The 23,958-nt window shown below is 41.6% G+C and overlaps 1 protein-coding gene across 3 annotated transcripts in view; it reads right to left on the bottom strand.

The window, feature by feature from the left end:
• Disp1 (dispatched RND transporter family member 1) overlaps positions 1-23,958 on the bottom strand; it is a 150,104-nt gene that overhangs the window by 39,487 nt on the left and 86,659 nt on the right. For all 3 annotated transcript variants that reach the window (XM_048439537.3, XM_085687591.2, XM_048439538.3), the window contains one exon: positions 14,745-15,267. In XM_048439537.3, coding sequence (XP_048295494.3) covers positions 14,745-15,250 — 506 coding nt within the window. In that variant the 5' untranslated portion in view covers positions 15,251-15,267. The remainder of the gene's footprint in view (positions 1-14,744; positions 15,268-23,958) is intronic.

Below are 23,958 nucleotides of genomic sequence, written 5' to 3'. Positions count from 1 at the left end.
CCCTCATGACACACTTCCCATATGTCACTCAAGTGCATTCTGCAATAATTTATAACTTAGGAGAATTCATAAAAATGAAATTTATTTTTCTTTACATAATGATTTTAAACAAAATGTCTTAGGGTAATTATTTTTGACCATAAATAAAATATTTAATCTCTAAACAATGTGATCATAAAATCCTACTGATCTCTTTACTATCGAGCTGGCCCCAGACTATGGGCATGCCTTCAGCGGTCAAGGTCTGCACTTTAACACACAGATTTATATTCTCTTTATAACTGACAGAATGTGCCAATGTACAGGAGAAATTGCAGCCCATGTTTCTCCTGAAGGGTCTGTGGGTGACTCAACAGGATGGAATAGCCATCTGCCTGCAGGCTGGTCCTGCTGCCAGCCTGCTTCCCCTTTACATCTGCTTACTTTAAAAGCTCACTTAAGCACCCAACAGCTCCTGATTAGCTGGGGGGGGGGGCACCTGTTCTCACCTCCAATTTAGTTGCTTCTTAGTTTGCAATTTCCCCCTAAAGTCATTAAGAATATTTCTGGGAAGATGTGCTTTAGGCTACAACAAATGAGGCCAAAATATAGTGAACATGTAAGGATCAGATCCCCATGCCAACACAGCCAAAAATTAACACCTGAAACCAAGATGTTTGTCTGTTGAAGACATGGAGAGAAAACTGTGTTTACAGGATTTGTTTAATAGTTGTCAATTATAAACCAAACCTGGTAACTCATGAAGGCACTGCTAAGGGATGTTCCTACAGAAAAGATGTTTGTGTATAAGACACATGATGCAGGCGCATCTACATGGGCCTACCCTACTCCCAAACGTGTACTAGTCAGATGTATGGAACAGTTTCAGTCCAACTTAAGGTCACAAGAAGCTTTCTCTTGGGCTGGTGAGATGCCTCGGCAAGTAAAAAATGAGTTTGCTGCCAAGTCTGACAACCCAAGTTTGAACCTCAGGACCCATAAGGTAGAAGAAGAGAATGGACTCCCAAAAGTTGTCCTCTGACCTCCATGTTCATTGTGACATAAGTGCATGTGCATACACACACACACACACACACACACACACACACACACACACACACATGCACACACACACACGCACGCACACACGCAAGCAAACAAACAAACTTTCTCTTAGTTGAATTTGGTCTCAAGGAGCAAGCAAGGAATGAGGCTACTTTGGCCAACAACAAAGGAATCTTGCATACAAAATAGAGGGGAGTGGAATAACTGGGGGCCTTAAGGTGTAACTTCCTCGTATACTATTAACAAAATCTTTCTACTTAGGCAATCTTAGGCCTAGCATGTGTCTGAAAAGCAGCTAATCTACAGCTAACTGAAGGGTGAGGAAGCAAGTCATGGAATATTCATTTTCAGACACATTCAGCCTCTGCATTTATCACAGGGATGGTGGAAGGCAGTATAATCAAACACCACAGGGTTCTGTTCCTGGGCAATGCACACCCAACAAGAATCTAGGAACACCTACTTACCACCAATGGGAAAGAACTAGTTCAAAACAATTAGAATTCTAAAAGGGACAACTGATAAATCAAAAAAAATACTTTTAAAGACAGTAGCTTTGACATTCTTTTTTAGGGCATGCAAGTTAAATATACATAATTTAGTTGGAGGTTATGAAGCAAACGAGCCCTGCAAAGTTACACTGTATTTTAAAGTACTTTACCCTTAAACCCAAGCCTTTCTCTGTCGGACTGTAGCTGTGAATGCTGTGCAAAACACACTTAATGAGCACATTATACGGTTTTCTTAATATGACATGAATAATACCATTAATAAGAGGCCTGAGAAACGACTGTAAGAAAGCCAGGAAAGCCTTGTTAAACTTAAGGAACCGAAGAGTGTGGACTGCAGAATGAAGCCTACAATCCTCAAGTCAGAACACCTGCTAGACACTAATGCTGCTCACCAGGAATTTCAGCTGGGTAAAAAGCAACACAACTGGGGCTCAATGTGGAGTCTAACTACTAGAGAGAAGCCCTGCAGTGATGAAATGGCACATTTAAATAACTCTTTCTTGGGTATTCCTTCATAATGAAGCAGTTTTAGCTTCCAGTAACCTGCTAACAAATCACTGTTTGCAGCAGAAAACCAAAGAGCCACACTAATTCTTCGGAACCCAGACTACACAGTATTCACTATGACCCCCACTGCATGCACAGGGGACACCGGGAGTCAGTTTCTGACTACACTTCTATCCTGTAAGGAAGTTCCCCTGCTGGAGGAATCTGTTCTCAGGCTGGCTCTCCCTGAGCCACAGTTCCTCGTCTACATTCTCTCCCGAGAATAGCATTCAGTCATCTAGAAGTTGCACATCTACCCTTGATTCCTTTTCTCTTCACTAATGAGGCTATGATTAGCGGGTAGGTTTTATTTTTCACTTATTAAAATGTTATCTTTTATGTGTACAATTGTTTTTGCTTACATGTATGTCTGTGCACTGTATGTGGCTTGGTGCCTTTGGAGGCCAGGAGAGCATGTAGGATCTCCTGGCACTGGACTGACAGGTGGCTGTGAGACACCACATAGGTGCTAATAATCGAACCAAGGTCCTCCGGACCACTGAGCCATCTTTCCATCCTCTGGTCAGCTGTTTGCAAACGAGGAGCTCTAAAGAACAAGAATATATTCTCAAAGACAGGTAAGGCTGCCACACTTTCTACCACTACCGAGGAAGCTGTCATCACATGTGACAGACCCCCAGGGCCTACTTCTCAATATCGAAGTGCCACACCTTATCACTGAGCTCTCTGCAGGAAGAACACGATTGGTGCCCCATTATCTATAGTTCTTTCAACGATTGATTTTTGAATGTTTACCAAATGCCAGCCACCTTGCTAGGTCCTAAAGAAACAGAAGGGTACAAAGAATGGTTTTAAAAACTTAGGACAATATCAACCACAAGTATTAGAAGTAAACAGTTACAGCACACAAAGTCGCCAGCAATAAATCTATGCTGCAATGATGGTTGCACAACATCCAGAACCCACTGCATCCAGGGAGCAGTATCCTTGAACAGGCTGTTGTAGATGGCTTTTCAGAGTTGAACATGATGAACACCCTGTGACAGACCCCAGCTGGCAGATCTCAACACAAGGAAATGGCTCAGTGAAACCTGTCCTGGCTCAGCTCCTACAGGTCTCCTCCAATTGTATTCAGGACCTGCACAACTGTCCATGTTTGAGAAACCCTCCCATTTACTATGATACTTTCTCCAAACTCTCCTATAGTCCCAGCTCCTTCTTTAGGGCTCACGCATCCTCTAAGCCTTATTTATTTTGTTCCATGAAGTCACTGAGTAATTTTTACCTAAATCATTCCTTTTCAGAAGACCATAAGTTGTTTGATCACAGCTGACTATTTTAAAAAGAGGTGTTGTAAAAATTTAAGTTTGGGGTTGCTTGAAATATTTTTTTTTTAAAAATGTCTTGAGAAATCTTTTATTCTTTAATCGAGCACATATTTATTGAGATCCAAATGTGCCTCTGGCACAAAGCTATACTTCAAACTCCCAAGTGCCAAACAATCAGTTGAATATCTGGTTTGTATTGAAAGTGTAATTTTGTACAGTTAATTTTACTGACAAGAGTGCCAGTACAGCAATCAAAATTCTTCTATAAACGTTAAATTCTATTAATTATTTTCACCTATCAACATGCTTACATTTGAGAAGAAGGTGTAGTCAAAAGCAGCTGTCTCTTTCTTGGAATCTAAGAAGTAACTAATCCTTAACAATACCTTTTAGTTAAGCCTCACTGTTTAACAAGTATCTTACAACCCTTCAAAAATCTCTGCGAAAACTTAAGCCATACCCCCACCCCACTTCTCTCTTTACCTACAAACCAGCAGTAAGTAACATGGAAAGAAATACAGAGTATATCTGCTTCATTTCCAAGAGCTATGCTAATTTTATGAAATAAAACTGATTTTGTTTGTTAACATTTATTATTAAGGTAAAGGCTCACCAAGGCTCATATTCTGAAATGCAGTACACACTGTGTGCAATGCATTCCATGGGGCAAAACTCCATAAAATATGCTCATTTATAAAATAAAGAACTCTAAAAGAACTCCTAATAAAATAAGCCTTTGCTCAACCTGGCTGCCAAACTGACTGACTTTGGCAAGCAAGCTTGGAACATTTTACATATTACAAACATTATCCCTTTTAAACAGTTAACTTGACTATGTTAAGGAATGTAAAAATAAACCCTGATTTTGGTAAAATCAAGACGAAGTCTTACCAGACTTCTAACATAATCTGTAGCTATCATAATAAGATTATGCAATTGGCAGAGAGACTCTGAGTCTGGGCTGGGGAGCCTTTTCAACAACCCCCTTTCTCAAAAATCACACTAGTGTCCCTCTTTTTTTTATGTGGGTGGAAAAAAGGGGGTAATTTATACTTCAGAAAGAAATAGGGTGCCCCATGTCTTTATTTAAACCAGGCTGCAAGCAGTATGGCTGTGTTTCTGAAACACCACCAACAGAAGGAAGCTCAGACAGCAAAGAATGGCAACGGAACAAGAACGTGGACAGAACAAAACCAGAAAAGAGAAGAGAGGTTGAAATCTGGTGCTAGGCCCTAAACAGTGTAACTCAGCTGTTACTCCTGCCTTCGAAGGACTGGAAACTAAGGCAAGAGATTAAACATTTGCTAAGACCACAAAGCTAGCAGGCAGCAGAGTCAGGCTTCAAATGCACTGAGCCTATTCCAAAGCCCAGGCTTTCTCCCCTCACACAGTGCAGCAAGGAGAGGAGAGGGGCTGGGAAAGGGAACCACCTCTAGGCAGCAGCGGCTGTTTCTACAGTCAGCAGTACCTACCTGTCTACTCTCCAGAGCTAGGCTTTCATGAGATCCAACTGAAAGAGCCCGGACAACTGTGAACTGTGTGAGCTGATGCTCTCGGTTTCAGAGCAATCGCAATGATGACGTGCAGTGGGTTTGGAGGCATCTGTGGCTTCCAGAGTTTGAAGGATATTGTTTATCTGCTATATAGTTTTTACTAATGTAGGAATTTGATTCTTGAGATTTTGAAGAACATTTTTATAATTTATCATTTCTTTGATATACACTAAATAAAATGCAATCAGTATAATGCCAACTAAGTTGACAAAAAGGGGTCATAACTCTCAAATATAACTGTTTTTATGCCAGGGATATGATTCAACTGGTAAATTGTTCTATAAGTATGAGGGCCTGAGTTCAATCCCCATCACACATGGGAGAAGCAAAGTGTGGTGGTGTGTGCTAGCCAGTGAGCTCTGCATTCTCTGAGAGACACTGTCTCAAAAAACAATAATTACGTGGAAAGCAACTGAGGACATATGATATGACTCCTGGCCGCCACACATATCATGTGTGCGCATGCACATGCACACACACACACACACACACACACACACACAAATGGCTGTTATTCTATGCCTGATGGAGGAGGGTTATTTGTCTATGTGTTACTTTCATTGGTTAATAAAGAAACTGCCTTGGCCCTTTGATAGGACAGAAAATTAGGTAGGCGGAGTAGACAGAACAGAATGCTGGGAAGAGGGCAATGAGTCAGACGCCAAGGAGCCAGCCACCAGGTCAGACATGCTGAATCTTTCCCGGTAAGCCACCACCTCGTGGTGCTACACAGATTATTAGAAATGGGTTAATCAAGATGTGAGAGTTAGCCAGTAACTAACTCTCTAGAGATAATGAGCCAGGCAGTGTTTAAATGAATACAATTTGTGTGTTGTTATTTACAGGGCTAAGCTAGCCGTGTGGGAGCCAGGTGGGATGAAAAGCAGGCCTGCCTGCAGCTCCCTCACTACAGATGGCGCCCACGTGGATAACTGAATCCACAGAAAGCTTGAGAAAGCTTGGAAAAGAATAGAGTAAAATATGTATTTTTGGTAGCAGCAATTTCTCAGCTCTGCTCTGCCTGCTAGAGACAAGCAAGCACTCTCATCTAAGAGAGGCTTCCTGACTCAGCTTTAGCTGCAAAACCCTGCAGTTCTTTTAAGAGGTCCTGCCACGAAACACTTAAACGGTGTTGATGAAAAGCTGAATGCATGCTTTTCGGTTTTCAGCCACAGCAGGAAAAAAGCTGCACTATTTTAAAATGCCGCCTGTCCTACCAGGCCAAACTCTGACTCTTTCAGGCAGGCAGTCCAACTGAGTGTGGTCTGTGAGCAGAATGATGCAGCTTGCTTGCTGGCAGGGACCTTGAAACACCATAGAGTTGTTGCAGTGAACACAGCTCTGGCTGGTACCTCTGCCACGAGTCTGGAAAGCTAAGGAATGGGCTGGATTTAGCCATCGAAGCCACGGCTCTCCATATCGCTTAGTAAATTAAAGGCTCATGTGGTCAGAAAAAGACAGAGATACAGTAAAGAGAGATTCAAAGAGGAAGAAAACCTCTAAATGTTTACAGGGTGTTAAAAATATATGCAGGATAAAAGTTAAAGTTCTTAAAGTAAAAAAAGAAAGAAAGTAGTTGGGTGTGGTGGTACACACCTTTAATCCCAGTGCCTGGGAGACAGAGACAGACAGATCTCTGTGAGTTCAAGGTGTGGTAGCATACACCTTTGAGCCCAGCACTGAGGAAGCAGAGACAGAGGGATCTCTGTGAGTTCAAGGACAGCCTGGTCTACAGAGTTATTCCAGGACAAAGATATATACAGAGAACCTGCCTCAAAAAGCCAAAAGTTAAAAGTAAAAATAAAAGAAATAAATGTTGAAATAAAGCCACGAAAAGATGGAAAATACACAGAGAATCTAGACGCTGTATGTTATTATGCTCTCTTTGAATTGTTTGATTGCTGAGGAAGGAGCAACAGCTGCTAAAAGACTTTTGTTTATAAATGCTGCTGAACTAACCCAAGATAGGTATTTTGAAAATACCTTGGCTTCAAAACTGAAGTCAAAAGGTATGTTACTTTGGGGAAGAGATTTTGCTTTTGTTTCCACAGAAAATGAGAGGCTGTGGATTCATTCTGAGTTAAGAAAAATCAGGTTCGAAAAAGGAAGACCACCTGAGAAATCTCCGATAGGAACAGATGGTCCAGATGACAGAGTTCTACATCCAGAACAGATTCAAGACTGCTGCCTCAGATGACCAAGACTCCCAGGATACTCCAGTCAGGACTTGATTATAACTCTAAATTTTCTTTAGATCCCCATAAGATCATCAGCGCCCCCAATCAGCAGGAAGTAGCCTGAAATACTATGCCCACATTCCCAACAAATGGACTATGGGTATTTTCCTTTTTTTTTTTTTAAAGAGGGAAATGGTGTGGGAGAATTGTCTGTATTCTGTCAATCATATTTTAATAAAACGCTGATTGGTTAGGCAGGCAGTATAGATGGGAAAGCCAGACAGGAAGTAGGGGTGGAGCAAAGAGACTGGGAGTATTCTGGGAAGCAGGAAGCTCCCTCCGCCATTCCTGCCCAGACCACGGAAGAGGCAACATGAGAGCTGACAGCTGAAAAAGGTACCAAGCCATATGGCTAACATAGACAAGAATTATGAGTTACTGTAAGATGTAAGAATTAGTTAATAAGAAGACTGACCTAATGGGCCAATCAGTTTATAATCTTATGGAGTCCTGTGTGTAATTTTCTTTGGGGCTTGAGGGCTGTGGGGTACCCGGTGGGACAGAAACCCCAACAAGCTGGCCCCTCATGTTACAGTATGCCATATAAGTTCCACTAGTTCCATTTGCTGCCACGATTGAAAAAGGATCTCAGCTCCTTCACAGAGCCAAGAAAGGTAACCTGGTTCAATAAGACTCTCTCTAATGACAGGAATCAACCTTCATCTGTGCTGTCTAGCAAGGCCACTTGCTGTAAGGCCATGGAATACTTACAATGTCACTAGTGTTCCTGAAAAATCAAATTTCAGGTTTTATTGGATCTAAGTGAATGACAAAGGTCTAAAGACTAGACTTTATTCCTTCTTCTAAAAGCTACCTGCCTGGGAATCCTAAAGATGTCATAGTTTACTTCAAGAAATGAGGACAGAGAACTCTTTCATGGTTAGTAACATGTTTCTGGCATAAAAGGAAACAGGATAGGAATCTGCACAAGTTTCCATATTATATTAGCCTGCCTTGTGCTTCTGTAGTGACACTGTTGCTTCATTTCTGTGCTCCCAGTAACATAACAAACACTCAGGAGGACAACAGCCTATCCATGGTGGGATTATGCGTCTACCCAGTATGCACCACGCTTCCATCTCTGAAGATGAGAACCAGGCTTACAGCCCTCACCTGTGCCTAGCACCAAACAGCCCTCAGCATGTACCTACTACTAGTGAACAGCAACCTTTGATCTTCTCCACCCAGCATCTCAGAAAAATGTGTGGGTTGACTCTAGATGGCAGGGCAAAGCCAAGATGCTAGGTCTGTGTCATTGCCTGTGCTGATGAAGAACACCTTTTGTTCATATTTCTGAACAGCAGTATCACCAGGGCTGAGGACAGAGGAGAGGGCGGGTACCAGCAGCCCAGCAGAGCTGTAATGGTACCTTGAGATGCCATAATATACTTTATTCAAAAGAATGTACACTAAAGGGGTGCCACTTATCTCTTTTAAAATAACACATGAATTCTCATTTTTTACTTTTTAGAAAAAAAAACAAGCATAGACAGCGACTAACCTCTGATGGCAGAACAGGAAGCTTCTCAGGTGAGCAGAGATGAAAGGAACAGAAAGCACAGGAATCAAAATCGTTCTGTGCAAGGACACAATGACAGCGACACTCTGTTAACTTTTAAAGGGCCAGTGCCAGGTTTGAGGGTCCCCCTGTGGCAAGCATTGCTAACTTGACATAGCTTTTAAATCCTCTGGTGCGCTACACAGAACACTCAGCAGTAACTGTCTGTCTGTAAAAGCACCTCCAAAGAGACAAAAATGTACTTGGCAGGTACCCCCAAATACAGGTTCATCATGATAATGAGCCTATGGCATGGCCAGGTATTGGGTGCTCTGTTATAACAGGAACCCTTGCCTGCAATACCAAATTAAAAGACAAGTGATTGACATTAGAACGCTTGGCTGCTATTTTCGGACACAAAACTCCTTATTAACTGTACAGTAATATTATGGCTCTTTCACTTTAATATGACAGTAAGACCCCAGAAAAATAATCAGAAACTTGTTTCAACAGTGTAGGTGGAGCACGACCGTGTACTGCGAGGCATCTTCCAACCTCTGGGTGATAAGGAGCAGATCATTACTGCACAGGCTTTACACAGCTGGGCTGCACTTAGGGTGTAAAATTAAGAAAATGCCTCAAGACCATCTCAAATGACTCCTCTCTCCCTAAATTATGTTTTCTACCCCTTCTTAAATATATTTCTTAAACTGGAAAATAGATTTAAACCTCAAACTTAAGGTCCCTCTGCCTCAGCCTTCTGAGTTCTAGGATTACAGGCAGGTATATGCTCTACTCTGCCCAGATAATATGATTTTATTTTTAATTTATAACCAGCCTCCATGACCTTTCACCTCATCTCCCTTTATTAATTACAAGTTCCATTCTCAGTCAGACCTAAAGTTCATTCACCTCATTGATTCCCACCATCTCTGAACTCCTAGAATTCTTTATTTTCATTGCAAAATACTCTTATTTGTAACATTCCACTTATTCTACTTTTGAACTCCCAAGTGAGCAGATGAACAACCAGGTTTAAGATTTGCTGGCACAGGCTTTGCTCTATGAGAGGGAGAAGCTATTTTCTGCCTTTCTGAATTCTTTCATGTCCTCTGCTAATCAGGTTAGCAAATGGCTGAACAGTAGCTATGAGGACAAGAATCTACAAGTGAAACAGTCTGAAGTTTTAAAATAATATATTTTAAGCTATTTTATATTCAGTGATAAATGAAAGTAAAACAGGATATATCTATTGTAACTTTTGAGCCGGGTGATGGTGGCGCATGCCTTTAATCCCAGCACTCAGGAGGCAGGGGCAGGTAGATCTCTGAGTTCAAAGCCAGCCTGATCTACAGAGCAAGTTCCAGGGCAGTCAGAGTTTACACAGAGAAACCTTGTCTCAGAAAAACAAAATGAAAACTACTTTTCATTTTCTTTCCCAATGTAACTTTTCCAATGATCTTAATTTTATGAATCATAAAATTAAGAGAATTTTTAGAAGAAAGAAATGACACCCAGGTGACTGACATAAGAACCCAGTAAGGACCTGCGCTGTGAAAGGAAGACACAGGAAGATGACACCTGAACACAGGCAGCAAACGGCTGCGGCCAGCGTTATCATCGTCTATTTGACCTTGGAAACCACTCTTATGGCTTAAGTACTTTATGAATAAATAAGGATGCTAAAAATAAAATATATAGCAGGCAGGCTGGTTTGTAGCACAGATGCAAACAGTACTATGATGATCAAGAGCATGTAGGAGCCTCCATCTTTGCACTTAACCATAAGGCTGTCAAACTTTAAGGCATCCTTTATGGAAATGTTAAGTCACAAACACACCTTACATCAAGTACTGTTAAGGGCACCATGCACTGTTGAACAATACATCCCAGAGATTTAGAAATGTCCCGTACCTGGAAGAGATCAGCCTCCAGGATCATCTCCAGGGGAACGGGTAGGAGAGCTGACAAAAGCCGTGCCATGCTGCATTCTCATTCCGGAATCCCTGTATCCTCTTCTTCCTCAGCTGAACTGCTCTTACACCTCAAGTCTATCACCCACAGGGGCTTTGTTGACATTTTACCAGTTGGGGAAGAGGAGGCAGCAACTGGCTCAGTGCCTTGCCATGCCACAGTCAAAGTCTATGAATAAATAAATGCCCAGTGGCCTGAGGTCCTTTGAGATAACCCCTAACAGCACTACTGTCCTCAACATCACTGCCATGAATTACGCAGAATCATTATGCTTTCAAGGGAGCTCAAGGGACAACAATCTATTTCTCTTTTATTTATTAGTGTGTGTGTGTGTGTGTGTGTGTGTGTGTGTGTGTGTGTGTGTTGTACAAGTACTTATAGAGAGCTGGATCCCCTTGGGTTTCAGGTAGCTGTGAGCTCCCCAACATGGGTGCTGGAAACTAAACTCGGGGCCTCTGCAAGAGCAGCAAGCACTCTTAACCACTGAGCCCTCTCTCCAGCCCGACACCACTCTTCACGGTTACTGTTCTAGTACTACACCCTGCTTTAATACCATGCAGCACCAAACCCCAGGCCCTCTGGACACTGTAGGCTCTGTTGTTCACTCAGGACCCCTTTTCTATCTTCCCCATCTCTGTGACTGGCATTACCCTTTGCCTACCTCCTCAGAAAATAAAAATCAGCTGTTGATTCTTCTAGACTCTGCTGTAATGAGTCATCGAATCCACTAACATCTACTCCCCTAGCATTGACTTCTTCCTAATTCTTAGTTCAAGTCACCATCCTTTCTATCTAGTATTGGAAGGATGTCTACCATAGTCCCGGCCCAGTTCAATCTGTCTTCCACCAGGAGAGTGAAATGTGTATCATACCATGACTCCTACCAAGGATACCACATTAAATGGATGTACAAAACAGGAACAGCAGCAGTGTTGGCAAGGATATAAAAAACTGAATTTTGTACACTGCTAGTGGGAATGTAAAGTGGTACAGCAACTATGAGAAAACAGTATGTGAGTTATTCACAAAATGTCAAAAACACGATCACCATGGAATTCTGCAATTCCACCTCTGGTGTGGGTATTTACACCCCAAACAACCGAAAGAGGGAATTCCAGTAGGTATTTGATACACCCATGCTCACAGTAGCATTATGCACACAAAAGGCAGTGTCCAGATGTCCTATGTCCATCATGGATGAATATATTAACAAAATGCAACATTCCCATACTGTCACATGCTATGACTTTGTTGAGTCTTGTCAGCACACAAAGTGAAAAACCAATCACAAATGAACAAACACTGCAATTTTACAAATATGAGGTACCCACAATACTCAAGTTTGTCAAGGAAAAGACAGAATGGTCAAGGCTGGAAGGGAGAGGAGAAAGGGATGCTAGTGTTTAATAGGTACAGATTTTCAGATTGGAAAGATGGATCTTCTGGTTTGGGTGACCATGATGCTTGTTCAGTAACATGAATGTATTTAGTAATATTTAACTGAACATTTACTCCAAAATGGCTGAAAAGGTATTTTATGCAATTCATATCTTACACATACACACACACGTGCAAATACATGTGCACACATGCACACACACAAAGAGAGACAGAGGCACACAGAGCAACAACAATGCCTCAGAATGAGCCTACACAACCTTGGTTTGCAATATCCTTCAGGACTTGGGCCCAGTTTCCTCTCCCCTTACTCCTCCTCTCTCCTCCACTGCAGTCTAGGGATGCTCACTTATGCTGGAGCTGGGCTCATCCTACCTTGCATCTCTTGTACAAACATTGTCTTCAAGACATCAGCCCTGTTCTCTCTCCACTTGTGTGATTCATCTTCAGCCCTGTGTGCTCCTTCTTGGTAGGATTTATCACAATACTATAGCTATTTATTTACCTTTCTAGTAGTTTAAAGACTTGATGAAGGCAAAAAATATATTTCGATCTGCTTAGAATGACATTTTTAGTGTGGGCATATACGAGTATCCAATGCATATTGTTGACTATATATGCAAATAAATGCAAGAACTGTGGGAATCATTTTTGAAGCAGAATAAAGTATACAATACGTACAACATTTTCTGCCCAGGAAAGCAGCTAACTTTGCATCCCTCTGTCTAGTTAAGATCTAGAGGAGAAGTCTATGAACTCAGTGTGTTACACCATTTGCAGTAAGTTCACCAGGTTGTAGAATCCCCAGTCCCAACCATGGGCAGGGGTGAGCTCAACCAATTGCTATCAGTTTGAGTTTTAATGTCATTCCACTTAAAGTACACACGGGAGTCTCTTTCCTTTTGAATTAGGTCATGAACAAATGCTAAGTAAAATCCAGAAAATCTTGGCACAATCCGGCACATTGAAAGCACTGGTTATTTGCCCAGAGTTTTAATGCTTTACGACTTACTATATGAAGGTCAGCTTCAACAGCTTCAGTATGTATAACTAGCTGTCTCACCTCACACTCTACAAAGATTATATATATATATATATATATATTTGATGACTTAATCATATAAATACTTATGAGTATGTAATTTTAGAATCCACTAGTTACAGAGCTTAATTCAACATTAATGGGAAGAGTCCAAATCTGATCACAGAGCTATTAGGACAAATCATCTAAGGCTAGCTTTGGGGGATTCTGTATACTTCTAGAACACAGAGCCTCTCAAATCTAATATGGGAATGTACTTAGAGCTCAAAGAAACATACTACGGAGGCTGCTCTACTTCCTCCCCATGGTCTTTGCCCTTTTCTCATCTCTGTCACTTCTCCTGAAAGACCAAGAGTAGCCAATCTTGATAACTGCAAAAGCTGACAAAGTGAAGACTCTCTCCCCATACTGGACTTGGCTCTGGACTGACAAGAGAGCCTACTGCATGTGAACAACGGATGACCAGTCTGTAGTAAAAACAAACAGCAAACAATTAAGATATCAGGCTGAGCAACACTTGCCAGGCACAAAAGAATAAATGCAGTGTGACTGTGTGTCCAGGAGCAGGTCAACAGAGCGGTCCTGGTGTGTGCTGGAGTGAGAGGCAAAGACTGACGGGGCGCGAGGAAGTTGTCTGGGGTGATAGAAATGTTGTATATCATACTGAGATGTGGAAGACGACAAACATCAAAGTGCACCTTGAGCTCTAGTGAGCGTGTGCGTGTGTGTGCATGTGTGCGTGCGCATGTGTGTGTGTGCATGTGTGTGTGAAGCACACCATGATTGTAAAGGAAATGTTGTTCTTTTTCTGGTTCATAAAGACTTACTGCCTAAAATCACATAACAACACTTTGCTTACGAAGAACTCAGCACTCTAAAACATGACATCACTGCTTACCTGCAGTGGCTATGACTTAACTTCCATGTAAGAAGTACTTCTGAAAACCACATATAAAAGAAAGGGGGCTAATGCACGGAGAAGGAAAGACTAATAGTGATAGCAATTCTTACACCACTTTCAATCTACCAGATCTAAAAAAAGTCTTAAAAATCCCATGCTGCAGTTTATAGGCTCTGTGTGCTACGGAAGGGTGTTACTTCTCTCTGATGTCAGTGTACCTACATAAACACTCAAACCCTAAGAATAGAAACTGTGAGTGCACACATGTGCATGCACGCAAACACATATGTGCACGCATGTGCGCGTGCGCACACACACACATACACACACACAGAATCATAAAGAAGCAAGCACTTTTAACTTCTTTTTCATACAGGTTGGTCACTACTAATAACACATTAGGGAGGCCCCTAGTTGGGTAACCTCACCAAAATACATCCCTTATGCAAAGTAACAAAAGTTAAAAAAAAAGCCATGGGCTACACACAAGACCCCGTCACATCTACATATGCTCACCATACACACACACACACACACACACACACATACATAGTCAATGGATAACACAAATACATTATTTCAATTATATTTTAGTGGGCTTCATACAATCCACAAAATAAGTGTTTATATGGGTTTATTTCCTGACCATTTTTCTTTTCCCTCCTTCTTTGAGAGAAACAAATAGAAGCAGTCATGTTCATATGCAATTAGTTTAATGCTGAAAGCCAAGAAGACATCCAGCACACTCACCTGATGACGGCCAGGTGCTGCTGTACAGGCTGATGTTGGAAATGGTCAGGCCACGGGTGATGAAGGCAGAAGGATGGTGAGGGCTGAAGGCAGTGTGCAGCCTGATATACGGGTGAATGGTTTGGACACAGAGATGCAGAGTATTCGGAATGTGGCTGCATGCAACACGAGGCCAAAGAGGAGGATGCTGTAGGGCCAGCCTCGGGATGGCACTCTTGGTGACTGTGATGGCTGGTCACGGGGTGATGGTATGGACAAGGGTGGCAGCACGGAGCTGACATCTGAGGTGTTCTTTGGTTGTCTAAAGGCAGAAAGGATGACTTAACTGTGCCATTAAGTTGCAGGCATCCATTTGGGCTCGCTTTTGTTCTTGGGGCTTCTCTGGGTGTGAGCTGCTGGGCTGTGAGGTCTCCATCACTGGTGGTAAGGGGGCAGGGATTGGTAGTGCCGGTTGAGATGCTGCCATTGCTCAGAAGCACAGAATCACTTCCACTGATCACAGCCATGCTCCAATTTCTTGGCCCTAGAAACAAGAAAGATAGAAAGCCATCCAGTTCTAAGCAGGCAGGAAAATGCATAAATAAGGAAGACACTTTTATAACCTTGGGAAACGAGGGTTGCTGCAGGAATCATGAGCCAGTGTCTGCGGGGGGGGGGGGGGCAGCCACAACTGAGCCCCCTCCTCTACCTGTGTCTTCTTCTGTCCTCACTGGCTGCTTTCTCTACTCCACCTCTCCTCTCAGCTCTTGCTGTCTTTTCTTCCCACAGCAGAGAAGATACCAACAACACCTGTCAACTTCTAAGTCAGGAGTGATGGGCAAAATGAAGGGTGGCACCAGAGGCAAGCAAGTGTGTATGTTAAAGTAATGTGCACAATCTTAAGGCTGGTTTATGGCTTAGGAAAATCTAAACAATTTAAGTATTTTTTCCTCTATGTTACCTGGGTCTCAGTGTAACAGCAAGCCTATTGAAATAAAGATTAGCTGAAAATTCTTACAACACAAATTATCAGGAATAGAAGTTTTTCCTTTAGATACACTGTGAAAGCTATCATTAATTTACTATGTTGTATACTGTAGGTAACATTTGCACAAGAAGAATGATACTGTGGGTGAGATTTGTTTCACATTACACTGGTTCTTTCCCCCGCCCCCCACTTCTACCAAAGGGCCTGGGCCTTCAATATACAGGAACTCCCTCACATGCTCACAGTACTAGGGACACTTCTGTCCAGTAAACATGCAACAGCAAAACTAGACAACCTGACACCTCACCACACCCACAGCAACTGAACCACCCAGTCCATTCTGAGCAATACACACAGAAACATAATATGGGGACTTATAGGAAGAATAGATAGCAAATGCCACTGATCTATCCACCCTACACATGGACTCCTTTAGGTCCCTAAGCCTTCGATGTGGCTTCTAGAGCCACCTCTCTCCAGGCCCTCCCTACCTCGAACATACACAAATGTCAAGAAGTGACCTCTTTTCTGTCTGCATGTGCACTCCTGTAACCTGGGTCATGCATGTGCACTCCTGTGACCTGGGTCATGCATGTGCACTCCTGTAACCTGGGTCATGCATGTGCACTCCTGTAACCTGGGTCATGCATGTGCACTCCTGTGACCTGGGTCATGCATGTGCACTCCTGTGACCTGGGTCATGCATGTGCACTCCTGTGACCTGGGTCATGCATGTGCACTCCTGTAACCTGGGTCATGCATGTGCACTCCTGTAACCTGGGTCATGCATGTGCACTCCTGTAACCTGGGTCATGCATGTGCACTCCTGTAACCTGGGTCATGCATGTGCACGAGTTCTCGCCTCCTCTCACCTATGCCATCAACTGAGCAGGGGCTGTTCTGAGCAGAACCTGCCAGTGGAATGCACAGAGTCCCACCCGGATACTCGTATCAGAGGATACTCAAAAAAAAAAATGAATGATGCAAATTCATTAGTGTAATCTTTATCTTTCAGATAAAAACTCTCACACAGCCAGGCAGTGGTGGCACACGCCTTTAATCCCAGCACTCAGGTGGCAGAGGCAGACAGATCTCTATGAGTTTGAGGCCAGGCTGGTCTATAAGAGCTAATTCCAGGACAACTGGGACTGTTACACAGAGAAGCCCGGTCTCGAAAAACCAAAAATAAATAAATAAATAAATAATCTCCCACACCTAAGCATAAACTCAGCTAAATAGACACCACAAAGTAAGAAATTAATTGCACATTAAAATTGTCTTTACAAATTGTTTTGGTAGAAAATAAACTATGTTAAACCTTGTATGTATTTTACATTTAAACTCAGAAGGTCTAAAGGTCTTGCCATCACTTTTCAAACTAGCCTGTGAATCCCAGCCTCCTTCTCCAAAGGCTACTGAGAAAATTTAAACTGTGGCATGTGAAGTAGCTTTCTGGGATAGAGGCATCCGGTCTAAGCACTCAGATAACATCCCCACCACAAAGCAACGTGAATTCAGTGTATTATCTCAACTGTAGAAAGCAAGGCAGTCAGAGACTAAGGTGATCTGCCAGAGTTAAGTGGTCAGCCACCACCAGTGCCTGCCATCCCTCTGCGGCTCACTGACTTTCCTGCTGAGGAAGAACAGAGCTCACACTGTTAACAGAAAGATGGGGTGTATGGGAATGCTCCCAAACCCACAAACATGAAGAACATTTCAAGAACCTTAGCCTTTTTTAAAAAAAACAAAACAAAACAAAACAAAACAAAACACTAGCTAAGATTTAGCTTGTATAACTGGAGTTGTAAGACAGGTTCTTGCAGGAAGGCTTCACTTTTCCAGCTACCATCCGCACCCAGACTGCAGCCTGCATCCAGGCCTGCAGAGACACCCTAACAAAAGTATCTGCTGAGCTGAGTGACAGATGTACGGAGGACAGAAGGCACTTCTGGTTTGCACGTTGGTTAACCACACCAGCTGCTGAGAGAGCATTTGAAATGGTCTATTTTTCATATTTAATGCAATCAATCCTACTGAATAATTGATCCTATTATCTACCAGCATAACTATTGGGTGGGTTCTGCTTGGAAGCATCTGAAATAAGTGGTTCTACAGTAAAGAGTTCTAAAGTGAATAGGACCCAAGACAGCTTAATACCAACTTACGACGCCCTCCAGAGAGCCTAAAGTTGTCCCTAGATTCTCTGTTTTCCATCGAGTTTTCTTCCTTCTAATTAAATCTTCTTGTCTTTAGGGGAAAATGTTATCTTCTTTATAAGCAGAATCACAGCAAACCTTCTCCTTTACTATTACTGTATTGCATGACCTGTTGTTCTGTAGGAGTTAAAAATGTTTGTATATGCCAAAAGAGGCACTTAATTTTATCAAATATCTTTTCCCCTCTATGATAAAATGCAGCTTTACAAATGCTATTTAGAAATACAATCTTGTAACCTGGAGAGTTTCTGTAACAAAGTAGGCCTTGGTAGGTAGTACAGAATAATGTGAACTCAGACTTCTCACTGCTGTTAGAGAAATGACAGGTGCCTTCTCTGATTCGGCTCCTTTAATCATTATCATAGAATGGAAACAACCAATTGGATTCATAAGTGAATAAAACACAAAGAGACAAAAACAAACAACTGTTTTAAGAAATATCAATGACTTATTTAGGCTCGATAGCTATATTGGTTTAGGGATTCAGATGACCAAAATAGCAAAGCCTCAATCTGAAGTTAGGAGCTGACACTAAAGCCCATGCTGAGATAGACCAGAGACAAATGGAGAAGGAGAACTTGTCAGATCCTAGGATGAAGGGGAACTAACAGCAAAACATACAGAGCAGAGAAGAAATACTTTAAGTAGCAGTACAGAAGGGGACTCTAGAAGAGAACACTGACCAATTTCACGCGTGACACCCCCGTGCTAAGTATAAGGGTGGCAGTATTTATTGTGGAGTTTAAGTTTTGAGTCAAACATAAAGAGTAACTAACAGACAGCGGTGTTCAGGCCAGCACGTTCTTGAGAGCACATCCCAAGAAAGCTTTCTCAGCACCCAAGCCTAATGGGCCCTGGCCACACGTTTAGTGTCCTTCTTACTCTGCAGGAATCCGACATGTCAATATTAAGCCATTAAAAACCACTGCTATCACCTCACTTCAGCTTCTCCGACAGTATTTGTCATGCACTGGGTGATCTAAATAGGAAATGATATTCCTAGTTTTAAAGCCCAAATTCTGTTTTAAGACGGAAACTGAGAGATGTGTAATTGAAAACAAGTAGCATGGGTAGGTCTGAGTTTTCAAATTGATTCTACCAGCCACTAACTGAAATGATAGTTCAAATTACCTACATATCCCTGCCACAAAGTCTTACTCTCTTCTTAAATTTGTTTGAAATGCAAAGTGATACGCCTAAGGCAGCGACAGGGCGCTATTTATCCAAAGCTGAAATATCATTAGCCTCTGGTCTACTTGGGTAAAACTTCAGATATATAAGAATGTGTATTCAGAGACATATGTGAATAACATGCATATCATCAGGGACTGGGATACAACACTTTAAGGGTGAAAAAGGCAAACAAATTCCAATCAACAGAGAACTTAAATTCTGCCATATCTTGCTAGGTATTACATCAGCCTGGCATGATGGTTACATTTTTAGAATCCCAGAACTTGGGGGCTGAGTTTGATTTCACTGAAGCTACATAACCATAACTGGATCCTGTAAAGAAAGGAAAGAAAGAGAGAGAGAGAGAGAGAGAGAGAGAGAGAAGGAAAAAACACACAGAACACAAAACAAAGCTAAAAAAACAATGATTGAGGACTGGACATAAAGAATGGGAGGAAACAGGTGGACACCATTACATGCAAACAGAGCGACTTGTGGAAAACTCTACTGTTATGAATCAGCGCGCGCGCATACGGGTGTCCAGGGTCACCACAGTTTGTGTGCTTAGAATTATATCCTATAAAATACAAAGACTCACACTTCAGAGACAAAAAGAGCACATAATTGAAAATCTTATCACATAATTCTGATACAATCTGTCTTAATTATGGAAATTTATCACTAATACAATATACACCAAGTTATACCAACCACACACTCAAAGGATGTAATGGTACTAAACAATGGTTTCAGAAGCACAAAGGCAGCTAAAGCCCACGAAGCCCATGAAGTCTCTGCTTGGAACTGGAAATCACAATTTCTATCCCAAGTTAAAATCTAAGTGTGCTGTTGAAGAGGATACACAGACCTGGTCCAATACCACAGTAACCACTTAGTGAAGCCAGCGCTACCTTAACAAAGATAGGACTCTGCCTGAAGGAACAATGGCTTCCCTGCCATCAGCAGCACAACAGCTCCTCTCCGGGACTTCGAAAGCACTTTCACATGCATCGTCTCACTCCAGTTGATCCCACTAAGAGCCTTCAGGACAACAGATGTGGAAGGCATTACCTAGTCTATTTCGCAAAACTTGATATAGAATCTAAGTAAGGTGCCCGGAGTCACACCCTGAGGAGTAAGTGGTGAAACTAGGAAGGCCAATGCCAAGGCTAAGAGCTTCCCGCCCTCTAAAAGCTCAGATGACATGAGTTAGAACAGCACTGGCCCCCAGACTCGTAGCACTAGAGTAAATGGTTAAGACTGCATTCCATTTTGTAAACAATCATGCTTTCAGAAGAGTGATGCTCCCTAGAGCACATTCACCAGATTAAAACGCTGAATGTTGGCCCAGTGCCTCCAAACTTAGGGGTCTGCTGGGGATGTGGCTAAAAGACAGGTTCTGAACCATCTACCTAGAGGAGGCAACAAGCCTCCAGCAACATGTCTGTGCTACTAGTTCTTGACACACGTTCTCCAGGAAGAGGAATACCTCAAACAAGGCTTCGAGGTAGCAAGGGAACTAGGTCTCTTGCAATGATAAGAGGATGCACAATGCTAGGAGGTTGAACTGGAGGGCTCAAGAAACAAACAAACAAGCAAACAAACCATTTTTCTAATTAGGGCAGAGAAAGCAACACATTTTAACATAAGTTCTAATCACTTATTGAACTTAATTTTGGCTTATATCAATTATCCCAAACTAAGCTGTGCCCAAATTTGATAAAATTTGACAGAATTTGAATCTCTTTGGTAAAACTTATACATAAGGAATAGATTACCTTGCTTCTTTTTCTCCAAACAGAAGATAAGTACACAAAAGGATTTCAAGTTTTTCTTTTCACAAAGGACTAAAAGTAATTTGGGAGTATTTGTTTCTATTATTTATCAATTTTGTTTTAGTAGGAAATCGTTTCTCTGACACTGAGCGATCTTCCCCTAAAATGATGGCCTCGGTTCTGATCACGCTGGCTTCTCAGTGTTTAGCACTGTGGTAGGAGAACACAGATTCTCTAAACGCTGTGAGAAGCAATGTATGTGGGCCCAGCATCTTCCGCATAGTGCTGCTAAGCTAGGGAGGGGTTAGGAGGACATGAGCCAGGCTTTGTTTCTAGTATTTTTCCTCATAAAGCATTAGTAGAATTTTCAAAGTTACTTTGTTGTGCAAAGCACTTTCTCAATACTCCTATGAAGACAGTTTAACCCATTAGAGAGAAAACTAAGTGTCATCAATATGAAAGCCTCATCCAAATCACACGACTGGGATTCAGTTCCACACCAAGACTCTAAGGGCAAGGCTTTCCACCACCTCAATATGACTCCAGAGAAATGCCAAGGTCAACCAGTATTTATAGGTTCATCAGAAACTGACATAAATTCTGTCTGAAGACCCACATGAAAACAGTCTCTAAATTCAGTATTTCCCAAGACAGTTTAAAAGGTTACAATTCAACTTTCAAGAGCATAAGAGACATCTCACTAAATTAGAGGTGCTATCCAGCCATTACTATATCACTAACTAGAAAAAAACAAAAAAACAAGGGATTCAATTCCACCCTTATTCTCAGCTACTACTCAGATAATTTTAAAATAATGTGATTGTGACTTGAGCAAAGCCCATATCTTTAGTTTAGAGACCTAAGGAGACAGTCTTAGACAGAAGTGTCTTCTTACCTTCTGAGACAAATTAACTTTATTTTTGAGTTAATACACATTTTGCCATTAAATTTTCTTTCAATATGAATATTTATAAATATCTCCATCTAAGCACTGCAAAAATTTTACAGGTTGCCAAGAACAACAAATAACAACAACAAAAGTATTGTTGCTATTATTCCCCATAAGCATGAGATGCAGCATATTTGAAGCCATGTCTTTGGCCTAACCTCACAACCATCTACCTATTCCATGGACATCCCATCAGATCCTCGTAGGCAGCAATGTGCTTTCCCACACTGGGAACAGGAGAACTGACTTAGTGCAGGAGCTCTGAAAGGATTAGAATTGTTTTTCATGAGCACTTGCTGTCTGACTACTAAATTTGTGCATCAGCTAGGTAGTTCAACTTACATAATAACCACTACCACCTTTGAAAGTGAGAAGTACCAAGCATTTTACCATTATATAGCCATTCTGGATATGATTATATATATATTTATATAACATATATTGATAAAGACATCAGAGAGAATAAACCATAAATGCTACATATCTTTATACAAAAGTACTGATAGTCTTTATAAAAACTTAATGACATAGGAGAAAAATGGAAAGTCTTGATAAAAGTCAAGATAAAAGTCTTGATAAAAGCTGAAAACCTTACAAAGATGGGAAATTCACCAGAGCAAATAAGAAAAAAACCTGAACTTAGTTAGCTAGTGATGCACCAGTTGCCAAGGCATGAATGTACACATGCAGGGATATGCTAACAAGGGAATTGGGGCTTACAGAAACACCAGTCCTGTTTTTCATTTGTTTTATGTCCATGTTCCTTCAGTATCAGGTCTATCCTGATGAGATGAGAGATCTTTCTTACAATCCGGGACAAAGGATGCTAACTGCTATTTTCACTTAGCATGGACACCTACCTCCCTAAGTACGCACTTCAAGAGTTCTGTCACACACTGCAGCTATGAAGGTAGTATTTGGAGAAGCCACAGAAAGGACCACACTCACATTGTAAGTGAGCATCATGAGAGAGGTGAGACTCACTGACTCTGAGTCTGTAGTTCAGAGGTTAAACTCCATTAGGTTGGATTATTTTTTATTATTATTACTTTTTAACTCTAAATCTGGAGTACTGTGTTAATCCATAAAATCAAAACTATACAAATTAAAGCAAAAGATGTTTTCTAACTCAGAAATGTCAAAAAATGGTCATTTAAAAAAAAAAAAAGGCAAAGTCCTTCTGAAGGTGGTTCCCTAACTCCCACACCAGCCAAGGCAACATCTAGATCACAAGTGCTAATGGAAATGCAATGATTACAACACACATCTGCAAAACCACACGTGTGTTCCAACAGTCTCTACCTCGTCTGCACAGCAGAATCACTGCGGCAATGTATAGATTTTTTAATGACAGAAACAGACCCCTGGACGGCAGTTCTAATTTCTTTCATGATGCAATGGTATGGCCACCAGTGATTTTGTTAAAGCTCCCAAGTGATTCTAATATGCAGCCAAAGCTGCAATTCATAGCTGACGTAATTAATGCTTATCAGTTCTTAAAAGGATCCAACTGTCACTCAAAATATCCGACATTCAGAAGACAGTTCAGGAAATGTAAACAGAGCTCCACTTGTCTCCTTGGAGACAGTTCTTGCACTGGAAGGGTGGAGGCAAGGACAGTACAGACAAAGCCTTATTAAGACATCAGCATAAATGAGATACAACTACAGAATTCCTGTGTACAATGTACAGAAACCTAAAACAAACAGTCACACAGTCTCGGTGACTTGGGGGTCTACTGAAGGCAGTTTAGAATGTAGCTAATTTGACGAATCAGTTTATTTAATCTTCAGGAAAAGTACATCCATAGTCATTGTCAGTTTCTAGAGACTCCAGCTCCTCCAACAGAGAGCGTGTTCCCTGAAGTTCACACCAAGAAAGGGGAAATAATTCAGGTTACACTTGGAGCATCTTAAATTCCTAATGCTACAGCCGCACAGCCTACAGATGACAAGGACGCTTCCCAACTTCATATATAAGAATAAGTAAGAAAAACGAAGTATTCTGGAAATAAACAGGGCCCGTGGAATGTAAGTCTTCGTCTTGAGGTCATCTGAACATCCTTTTTCCTCAAGAAAACTCACCTTGCAACAAGGCAACTGTCTTCTAGAAGTCAGCACTTCCCGACCATGCT

Source organism: Myodes glareolus, chromosome 5 (genome assembly GCF_982192425.1).
Source record: "Myodes glareolus chromosome 5, mMyoGla1.1, whole genome shotgun sequence".
In the NCBI taxonomy this organism is placed as follows: domain Eukaryota; kingdom Metazoa; phylum Chordata; class Mammalia; order Rodentia; family Cricetidae; genus Myodes; species Myodes glareolus.
The sequence above is the reverse complement of the archived record's forward strand: the minus strand, read 5'-3'. Positions and strand labels throughout refer to the sequence as shown.